The 11,333-nt window shown below is 40.1% G+C and overlaps 1 protein-coding gene across 2 annotated transcripts in view; it reads left to right on the top strand.

The window, feature by feature from the left end:
• The first annotated feature begins 42 nt into the window (after positions 1–42).
• NHLRC2 (NHL repeat containing 2) overlaps positions 43–11,333 on the top strand; it is a 54,516-nt gene continuing 43,225 nt past the window's right edge. The window contains exons 1-2 of one of the 2 annotated variants that reach the window (XM_007056331.4): positions 43–450; positions 7,126–7,278. In XM_007056331.4, the coding sequence (XP_007056393.2) occupies positions 285–450; positions 7,126–7,278 (319 nt within the window). In that variant the 5' untranslated portion in view covers positions 43–284. Of the gene's footprint in view, positions 451–4,201; positions 4,243–7,125; positions 7,279–11,333 lie in introns of those variants that run through there. The other variant, XM_043550380.1, reaches the window with a different exon arrangement.

Here is an 11,333-nt window from a genome sequence, read left to right as displayed (position 1 = left end):
GAAACTACCACTCGCTCGGATTTTTTTGTGTTTGTTTGACGAATATGCTACTGGGAATATGAAGGGTGTTTTTAATCTTTTCAAAAATTAAACGTTTGTTTTGCTTTGAAAATATAGGAACTTTTTATTATTTTAAATTAGTGATTTTTAAAAAGAAACATCCCCCGTTTGTTGTTGTTCCTGTCATTCGAAGAAATGGAAGGTGTGGGTGTCGAATACGCTGAGAGAAAAAGGCCGTTCAGTAAACAGTGTCTGTCGTTACACCGGCCAGGCAGAGAGACAACATGGCGGCGGGTGGCGGCCTCCCTGGGCTCCTGCCTGTCCAGACCCAGCTGGAGTATGCCCTGCTGGACGCCCTCACCCCTCAAGAGAAGGACAACCTGGTCTACCAGTACCTGAGGAAGGTGGACAGCTGGGAGCAGGACCTCAGGGTCCCCGACTTTGGAGGAGGTGGGTGATAGGCGAGGGCTGGGCCCTTCCCCGGGCCGGGGGCTGGTGCCACGGTGAAGCCGCTGCCGTCGGACTGCGAGGCGGTGAGGTGGCGCCCTACTATAGCGCGACACCGGCATGCCGCTCTGGGTTGTTGTCACCTCCCTCCCCGTCCCCCCAGATGGCCTCTGGCACTTGCCGCCACGGCCCTAGGAATCGCACCCAGAGAGTTGGGCTGGTGTAAGAAAATCAATTGCCATGATTCATTTTCTGGGTGTACAGCCCTGAGTTCTAATCCCACTCCTTTCTGTAAAAAGAAAAGGAGGACTTGTGACACCTTAGAGACTACCAAATTTATTTGAGTATAAGCTTTCGTGAGCTACAGCTCACTTCATCGGATGCATCCAATGAAGTGAGCTGTAGCTCACGAAAGCTTATGCTCAAATAAATTAGTTAGTCTCTAAGGTGCCACAAGTCCTCCTTTTCTTTTTGCGGATACAGACTAACACGGCTGCTACTCTTGACTCCTTTCTGTATGCTCCAGGAAGCGGGTGGTCTGTGAGCATGAGAGGCACAGGACTGGATGACAGGAAGCTCTGAGTAGTCATCCCTCTTTTCTCTTCGTCTAGTTATCTGCCTTTTTTCCTGATCATGAGCAGTTAGGTTAACGTTGTGGCCTCCGTTTTCCTAGCTGTAGAATAAAGACAAGTCTCCAAGAATAAAAAGTTAAGCAAACACAATGGCACTGCCTTGAGATAAAAATACACCAGACTTCAGTGTTGCTAGCTCTCACAATTTTATTTTCAGTATTTCAGTGTTTGGTGTTTTTCTTTAAGCCCTAGCTGCTGGAATCCGGTTATTAATTGAGAATCTTAGATTTTCTTTAAAAAAGTATGAAAAAAAAATTCACCCTCCTGTTTGCAAGAAATGTGAATCAAAGGCTCCAGTCAAAAGGTAAATAAACAGAACACCATTAAAAATTATTTTTAGCCAATCTCATGGTTTTGGAGGGGAGGAATCTGCCCCGTTATTTTTAATGCTGGGGTTTGGTTAGCAGTTCTGTTATCTGGTGCATTGTAGTAAACACACAGGGAGGTGTAAACACTGTGTCCTTGACTTAATAGCAGTCAAGAAATAGTAGGGTAAGTAGTATAATTATCCTCATGTGGGAATACAACCCAGCAGGCTGGGTGTAAAATCCATTGCTCTAATCACTTGTCGTAACTTTTTTATTAATTCAAATAAATGTTTATTACCTTTTTTTGACACTTGTATATCTTCAGAGACAAAGTGTAAAAAAAGATGGAATTAAAATGTTTTAGTGATATTCATGTCTTTGATACTGAAGACTTAAACTTCAGTAAAATAGTAAGTGTTAAATATTGTAGCAAGAAAGACACTTATCTGTTAAATTGTTTTTCTCCCTTTCCAGGATCCCCTCTGAGCTTCTCTCTAAATGCCCCACTTTGTGTTATTGCCATTCCGGCCAAAAAGGAAGCAGCTCCAAGTTTTCAAACTGTGGTGAAACAAATTAAAAATTTTAGCCTTGGTTGTTTGCAAGACAGCAGATCTTGAAACATCTCTTCAAATCTTTAGTTATCCATTTGCTTGTAACAAGTACTAATGGCTGGGTAAAATATCATTAGAGCAGTGATACTCAGACTGGGGCTTGCGAGCCACAAATGCCTATTTATTGCAGCACATAATATTAAAACACTGTGTTGTTTAATTATTAACCAATCTAAGTTATTAACCGTCAGGATGTTTTTACTCTGTTTATTAACCAATTCTAGCTGATAAAATAATAATAGTTGGCCAGTCATTTTGCTGTGAGAATAATATATGAAAACTAAATATTTTCCCTGTCATACCATTTAAATATGACTATATAGTACTATAGTAAATGAAACCATGAATTCACACTCCTGTGGCTCTTTTGAGTAACGTTGATTGCTAATTTGGCTCCTGAAACACTGCATTTTCGTCATTATGGTAAGGATCAGCAAGTAGATCTTATGTGTGGGCAAGTAATTTTTCAGATCCTTTTGGAAAACTGCCTATGCTGATCCCTAAATATCCTTTGGCTGACTTAAGATAATATTAATAGCCACATAATAGTATTGTTCGCTAACCAGAAAACTGTTGGAGCTTCTTTGACTTTTATTATTTTGCATAAAAATCATAAGAACGGCATTACTGGGTCAGACCAATGGTCCATATAGCCCAGTATCCTGTCTTCTGACAGTGGCCAATGCCAGATGTTTCAGGGGGAATGAACAGAACAGGACAATTATCGAGTGATGGATCCCCTGCTGTCCAGTCCCAGCATCTGGCAGTCAGAGGCTTAGCCATCTTGGCTAATTGCAATTAATGGACCTACTCCCACGAATTTACCCAATTTTTTTTTAATTCCATTTTACTTCCGGCATTCACAACATCTGGCAACGAGTTCCACTGGTTGACTGGGATTTGTATGAAGAAGTACTTCCGTTTGTTTATTTTAAACCTGCTCCCTATTAATTTCATTGGCTGAGCCCTTGTTCTTGTGCTACATGAAGAGATAAATAACACTTCCTTATTCACTTTCTCCACACCATTCATGATTTTATAGACTTTTGTCCTATCCCACCTTAGTCATCTCTTTTCCAGGCTGAACAGTCCTAGTCTTTTTAATCTCTCTTCACGTGGAAGCTGATCCATGCCCCTAATTTTTTTTAAACCCTTCTCTGTTCCTTTTCCAATTCTAATGTATTTTTTTGAGATGTAGCAACCAGAATTGGATGCAGGATTCAAGGTGTGGGCATACCATGGATTTATATTGATATTTGTCTTATTTTTCTATCCCTTTCCTAATGGTTCCTAACATTCCATTAGCTTTTTTGACTGCCGCTGCACACTGACCAAATGTTTTCAGAGAACTAGCCACAGTGATTCCAAGATTTCTTTCTTGAGTGGTAACAGCTAATTTAGATGCCATCATTTTATTTTGTATGTATAGTTGGGATTATGTTTTCCAGTGTGCATTACTTTGCATTTATCAACATTGAATTTCATCTGCCATTTTGTTGCCCAATCACCCAGTTTTGTGAGATCCCTTTGTAACTCTTTGCAGTCTGGTTTGAACTTAAGTATCTTGAGTAATTTTATACCATCTGCAAATTTTGTCACCTCAGTGTTTTCCCCTTTTTCTAGATCATTTAAGAATATGTTGAACAGCCCGGGTCCTAGTACAGATCCTTGGGGGACCCTGTCATTTACCTCTCTTCATTCTGAAAACTGACCATTTATTCCTGACAGTTTATTCCGACCATTTATGTTTCTTATGTTAATATTGTTCACTTGATTTACTGCTAGTGATAAAGTCAAGGGAAGTTCTATGAGTAAACATTATATTTGAAATAGTATAATGGACAGACAACCTTCCTTTATTAGGTTAAATTCTTTTAATGTCAAAAAGTATCTAAAAGAATATGGTCCAGATCCCAAGCTGTTGTAAATTGGAGTATGGAGCTACCTCAAGCCAGGAAACTGTTGGAGCTTCTTTGACTTTTATTATTCTGCATATCTACACTAGGAGTATTTGGGCTCCTAAGCAATTGAAAAATGCTATTGCTTCTTAAATGCAAAGCTAGAATTTACTAATTATTTAACAGGGGACCTTAAACAAATATCTTCACCACAACTACTTGGCATTATACAGACTTCCAGGCTTGTTCTTTCCCACACAAATACTGTAATTTTTCTATAACAGATTTAAGGACTGCTTCAGGGTTTTTCCCAAACCCTAAAGGATGATGTCCCATTGCTGCCCTGGTACGCTATTTACAGTATTTAAATGAAAACCTCTTCATGCGTATCCATCTAATACTAAAATAAAGCAAAATTATTTTCTTTGATCTCCATGGCAGATGTTCAAGATACCATTATTGTCAATGGGAACGCTCATGTAGTGAGAGCGAATGGTCAAACCATCTTTTGTTCAGTTTTGAGAGAAGAATTTTGTCATGTATAATTTAAACTACAATTGTAGGTTGTTTTTTCCTCTCATGTTTCTACATTTTTCCTCCTGTTGTATGTGTTGAGACAGTTTGACAGATTATCCCCAGCCTTTCCTAGATCATAGGCTACTTTAAAAGAAAATAAGAATAAAGACGTTTATTAGCAGTTTCATTATTTATGAAAAGACCTGTCTGTTTTTGTCTCCAGTATATCTGATACTGTACTCATACTTTGTCCTTGTTGATCACTGTGACCACCTCATTGAATCCTTCCTGAGCTTCCCCTGTTACATTGCATCAAGTTCTTGTTCTCAATTTAAAGACCTTTCACCACTCTTCCTCTCCCTACTTGTCTTCTTTGATCTTTTTTATGTTCTTTACACTCCACATACCAAGTCAGTGATACCAGCCTCACATGCTGGAGTGTCAGTTTCTCACAGGTGTGCCTCTGTACCTTTTTCCATACTGTCTTTTATGTATAAAAGCTTAAATGCTGCAAGAGGGTTTACCTACACAGAGCCATACTGACTCAGGCCGGGGGTTGGGGAGTGCGTGTGGGGTCTAGGAGGGAGTTTGGGTGCAGGAGGGGGCTCAGGGCTGGGGCTAGGGATTGGCGTATGGGGGGGGTGTTTGGGGTGCAGGCTCAAGGAGGGGGTTCCAACGTGGGGTTGGGGTGCAGGAGAAGGTTCAGGGTGCAGACTCTGGCCAGGTGGCACTTACCTTAGGTGGCTTCCAGTTGGCGATGCAGCGGGGCTGAGGCAGGCTCCCTGCCTGCCCTGGCTCCGTGCCGCTCCAGGAAGCGGCTGGCATTTCCAGCCCCTAGGTGGAGGCGTGCTGCCTGCCCCCACAGGCACCGCCCCCGCAGCTCCCATGGACTGCAGTTCCTGGCCAACGGGAGCTGGCGCTGGGGGCAGAGTCAGCATGCGACACTTCCCTGATCGCACCTGCGCCTAGGCGCCGGAGGGACATGCCAGCTGCTTCCGGGGAGCTGTGCGGAGCTGGCAGGGAGCCTGTCTTGCCTCTGCTGCGCCGTCGACAGAACTTCTAATGGCTCGGTCAGCGGTGCTGACCTGAGCTACCAGGGTCCCCTTTCGACTGGAACCGGATGCCTGGCAACCCTACCATATGGAGCAGTTTGCCAGGTTGAGGCCTAAATGTATAAAATTCAAAAAGCAGCACTGGATAGGTTAAAATGAAAGTATCCATCATGGGAGTGCATTTGATTTGTGACTAATGAGGCAATATGAGCTGCTAGCTAGATTTAGGATTCTTGGATTCCATTCTCAGTTCTGCCACTTATGTGCAAGCTCACCTTGGGTTGGTCACTGATAGGTTAATCCTGCTCCCCTGTGCTTTTTGTCAGGGCCTGAAAAGCAGCACAAATAAATAGCAAATGTTTTCTATTCCCTGCATATTTGTATCCAGTTCATGAAAGATACTTTAACTCCAGTAAGAGAAGGAGAAATGCCATAAAGTATAAATCTCATTCTGTTGCGGTTTTTAATAATTGATGGTCTGGTAGTATAAATAGACTCTTCTTAGCTTATGTGAATAAGTGCCATTAACGTTACCAGTGCTGTAAATATGTAGCTAAGGCCCAGTCCTCTTAGTGAAGGAAAAGGCATAACTCCTATTGACTTCAATAGCAGGATTGTCCTGGAGCCTGTGGGCTGATGAGAGTCTAATCTGTTGAAATAGTCATAAAATGGAATTTTCAGAAGTGCCTAAGTGGCTTGGAAGCACAAGTCTTATTCAAAAATATAACAACATTTATTGTCCTAAATCACCTAAGCTCTTTTGAAAATCCCACCCATATGTTGATCTTTAGTATTTTCAGAAGAAGTGTTTTCTACTGTTTAGAGCATATGATTGTGAGATAGGATTTTTAATTGAATTGTCTCGTTAGCACTATCCCTCACTTGGTAAGGCAACTCCCTTTTCATGTACTGTGTATATATACCTGCCTACTGTATTTTCCCTCCATGCATCTGATGAAGTGGGTTTTAGCACACGAAAGCTTGTACCCAAATAAATTGGTTAGTCTCTAAGGTGCCACGGGTACTCTTCGTTGTTTTTGCTGATATAGACTAATGTGGCTACCACTCTGATTCCTAGCTTTGTTACTGACTTCCCATCTGTCCTTGGGAAGTCACTTCTTATTGGAATAGTAGTTTTTATTATTGGAAATTAGTAAGTAAACAGATATTTGTAGCTGTCATTTAATATTGTTACAGTAACATTTAAGGGGAACAAAAACAGAAACATAGCACAGGTTATTGAAATTCTTTCAATAGGAGATTTTACATCTTTATAAGACATTAACAACAAAGTTCAGCAGGTATTTAATTTACTAACATCAGTTATTTCTAAATATCTGTTCATTGCATCTTTCTCATGTGGTTGAGTTTTGGAGATCATATTTTCTGAACAGAACAAATGTTTCTAAGGTTTATCTGTGAATTATCATTAGCCTAAGTTAGGTTTCTAACTGTACACTAATGTTCCTTTAAAATAATTAATTATGAAGAATTACAGATCATGAAAACACATTTACCATCTGTAAGATTTTTGGCTTGCCTTCCTGTTTGCATAGAAAGTTATGTTTTATATTGTACTGAAGTGTACCAAGAATGTTGAATGCTGTCATCTGTTCTTTCATTCTTTAATTAACTGAGTACCTCTGTTTTCTAAATTCCAGATTTAGAGTGGCTGAACACTGACGGTCCCATTTCTCTGTACAAAGACCTTTGTGGAAAAGTGGTGGTTTTGGATTTCTTCACTTACTGCTGCCTCAACTGCATACACCTGCTGCCTGACCTCCATGCCTTAGAGCACAAGTACTGTGATAAAGGTATCAGTGCTTTAGTTTGCTTGGAATAGAATTTCTTAGCAATGTCACAGGTGGAGTAGCTGAGTCACTTTGTTGCCGGTTACTAAACACTTGGCAAGACTTCAGTGGTGTCTAAAAGTACCTTCTAATCTATGGTATCCTGAAAAAAGGATGACTGTATGTACTCCCACAGCACTTCTAAAAGGTGTTACATTTGGCAGTTGTTGCACCTGTGAATTTAGAAAAGCGATATTAATACGTAAAAGTCCAGGTCTGCTACTCTCATAAATAGGGCTGTTTGCAGAGTAAGGTACTACTCAATGTGAGTAGGGGTGCAAGAACTGGGCCCTGAATTTCTAGACATATGTGATCCGCTGAATTTGCTTTCAAGGCTTGATAGGTTAAAAAAAAATCTGATTTTAGTAGGTGAGGTTCCCTACCTGCTCTGATCAGAGTATACGTACATTGTGGATGATCTATACTTACACCATTCCTGGGGTTTGGTTTTATTAGTGACTGCAATAACAACAAAGCAGAAACCTGAGCTAAAGCTTTTTCCCAAATTTGGCTGTTCCTATGGTTTTTCCTGCAGGACCTCCTCACCTCCACTCCTACTCTTCTTTGATCCAGAGACTCATTTCAACTCTTCCTCCTTAAATTCTGGTTGGAGATAAAATCTGCCTATCTTTCTTGACTAGGGTAGACAGGTAATATCTTTTACAGGACCAACTTCTGTTTGGTGGGAGAGTCAAGCTTTCGAGCTGCATAGATGGATAGTAATTGCCCTCCATCTTTAAGCAAAATTCTGATCTCCTGACATCAGGATGAGTCAGAAGAGGAGAATTGCATTCTTATGCAGGCTCCTAAATGCTTCTAACCTGTGATGGACACTTTTTATGACATATTGGAAGGGTATTTTCTTCTGATGAGATGAGGAGGATTGAAACTAATTTCATTCTTCAACTCTTTGTTACAAACTATGATGATTTATTATGTTTAACCCTCCCATGCACCTCTCTTATTAGTTATCTTGTTGATATTTAACTTTATTGCATTGTTCACTTCAGCTAGAGTACTAAAACTTAGCTAGTTTTGCATAAAGTACTGTTGTTTATATGCTGTGATAAATACACATAGCTCTTTTCAGAAGACTTAAAAAGAGAAGTTCCCTGCCCTGAAGAGTTTATAGCTTATTTCAGAGAAATACAATACTTGGTACAATGGTAGAGATGCAAGAAGTTGTGGAGAAGTTGCCAGTGAGGAAATACTGTAACTGCAATTTGTGAGAGAAGCTAACTTTAGGTGGGACGGGGAAGTGATTGACATGCAGAAAATGGGCTGTTCTGGAGTGGCAGGAAACATTTAAGCAAAAAGTGCTGTGTAAGGTGGCACTGGTATTTCTGTGAATAGTATGTCTTTTCTTCTTCTGCTTCTAGCCTTAGTCTTATCTATATGGCATTGACTCTTCGAGTTCCACTCCATTCCATTCTGTCTTGAAGCAGTTCCTTGGAAACTCTGCAGCTAATCAAATAATTTTGAATGAAATCCATCCATCTAGTTTTTGTCTTCAACTCTTCTGTTACCCTCCACTCCTAAGTTGAACACCCTGTTTCCTATGTATTCTTCTGATCTTCTTTTCACATGCCTAAAATATCTAAGCTTTTCTATAACTGATACCACCTTCACACTTGCCCTAATGCAATCATTCTGAATATGATCCATCCTTGTAACTCCAAGCATCCATCTGTATTTCCACTGTATTCAAGCTCTGCTCCTGCTTCTTCCTCAGTGCATTCAGAGCCATTCAAAAGTGCAGGCCTAATTAAAGTCTTGTAGACCTGACTTTTCAATTGACAGGCATTCTTTATTGCAGATCACTTCTCTCCATTTAGTCCACGTCTTTCCTATTCTGATTATTATAAGTTCGTTGTTGAGTTCACCATTATCCTGTACTCTTGAAGCTAGGTGCTTGTACTGCTGTACCTTTGTTAGTGCCTGACCTCCCCAGACTTAGTCTCATTGTCTTCTTGCAAGGTATCATGGGATCTACAGACCATATATTCTCTTTTATTTATGCTGATTTTCGTGCCGTGTGTGCCCTTGGTTTTCTTTCAGTCTCCCACTTCCTCTTTGCTCTCCTCCATGAGCACTACATCATCTGCAAAAAGCATGCACCAAGGTGCCGCTCTCTGAATGTTTTCTGTAAGTGCATCAGGCATCAATGTGAATAAAAAAGGGCTTAAGTACCGAGCCTTGATGTTCTCTGACTCTTATTAGAAACTGTTTACTTTGTCTTCTCACTGTGGTAGCAGCACCCCCAGACATGTTCTGGAAGAGTCTGATGCATCCTTCATGTATCTATTTCATTCTCATGTGTCACTGGGATGACTTCTCTCAGAATGTGGTCCTAAGCCTTATCAAGTTCAGTGAATGCCGTGTGCAGCGTTTTCCTCTTCTCTCCATATTTTTCCACAAGCAGTCTTATTGCAAAGATAGCATCTAGTGTTGACTTTCCTGACATGAGTCAAATCTGATTGTCGTGACCTCTACTGCTCTTTGAAGTCTATTATCAATAACTTTCTTCCAGATCTTCATCATGTGGCTCATGAATTTAATGCGCAGTAGTTACCACATTCTTGTGTGTAGCCTTTTCTCTTAAATATTGGTGGTAATTTTTTTTTTTTTCAGGCATCTTCTCAGTCCTCATGAGGCTATGAAACAGTTATGTCAATATGTTCAGACCTACTTGCTCCAAGCACTTGTGTACTTCTGCTGGTATGCTGTTGGGGCTGAGAGCTCTCATGTTTCTTATTGCTCAATGCCTCTGCAACTCGTATGACTGGTGCCACCAGATCCTGTCTTGGTTTTATCATTTGGCATGCTTCTCTTAGATTCTCTTCATTCATAATAGGTTCAGAGTTATTTCTCTACTGTTCATTAGTCTGTTTCGCATTGATCAACATATTGCCACTTTCATCTTTAGTGACTTTGATCTCACTGATGTCTTCAGTTCTCTTATCACAGGTCTTTGCCACTCTGTGTATTTTTCTAAATTCTCCTTCATTTCAAGATGGCTATGTACGCCTTCCATGGCTTTAGGCTTAGTGGCTACCACCTCTTTCTTTGTTGTCTTTTTGGGTATTTTACACTGCTGAAAATCCTCCTGTTGGAGCCTCATTTGTCAAAGTTTAAAACACTTTTTATTTTCTTTCACAGCTTCTTGAACTTCTCATTCCACTACCAGATCTCACTGGGGGAAAAAGGCTTTTGCTTTTGTTTCACAAATAGCCTCTTTGCATGTTCTTAAATTTTGCCTACAATATGATTCCACCATTGATTCTGTTTATTAAAATTATTATTATATTAAATGTTTGAAATTCATGGCTTTATATTAGCATACTAGGGTCCTTAGCACTCGGCTGAATGCCAAGTTGGGGAATTTTTCTGTTTTGTTTTTTTCTGATTATAACAACTTACTTAACTTTCCTAGCACTGTGCCTATTATAGTGAATGTAGGTGCTACTACAATATAAACAATAATAGAGTAATCAAGGTGAGAGATTTCTTAAGTCAAGGAACAAGAGTTTTAGTAGTGGTGACAGTGAAGGAAGGTGTGTGTGTGTTGATATTAAACAGGAAATTGACTCAAGACTTAGCGATCATTTGAATAAGGAGAAAAGGACCAAGAGAAACATCAGAGTTTGTGAACCTGGGGAGATGAAGAATAAGGCTGGAGAAAGAAGGAAAATAAAATAGGTTAGTATTCCAATTTATGTAAAATATTCATCTAACATAAAAAATGCAGTAAAAAGTGTGAAGAAAGCTTGGTTTTAAAATAGAAATTTTTTAACAGACATTTTGTTTTTCAAATCTATATACTTCAGGCTTTAAAAGCATATATAACTTAAAGTTCAGGAGGTTTTAAACTCCATTTGTGTCCCTACAGCCAGCCAGCCACCCGCCCACTCTCAACTGCTGCCCTCTTAGCTCTTAAAGGGTGGGTACAACTCCTTTCATGCTTTACTTTCTAGTGGAAAACCTGAGTCAGGAGTTGGATATGATCTCAGTTTTAGCTT

The sequence above is a fragment of the Chelonia mydas genome, chromosome 7, assembly GCF_015237465.2.
Source record: "Chelonia mydas isolate rCheMyd1 chromosome 7, rCheMyd1.pri.v2, whole genome shotgun sequence".
Classification (NCBI taxonomy): Eukaryota; Metazoa; Chordata; order Testudines; family Cheloniidae; genus Chelonia; species Chelonia mydas.
This window is presented reverse-complemented; position numbering and strand designations above follow the sequence as displayed.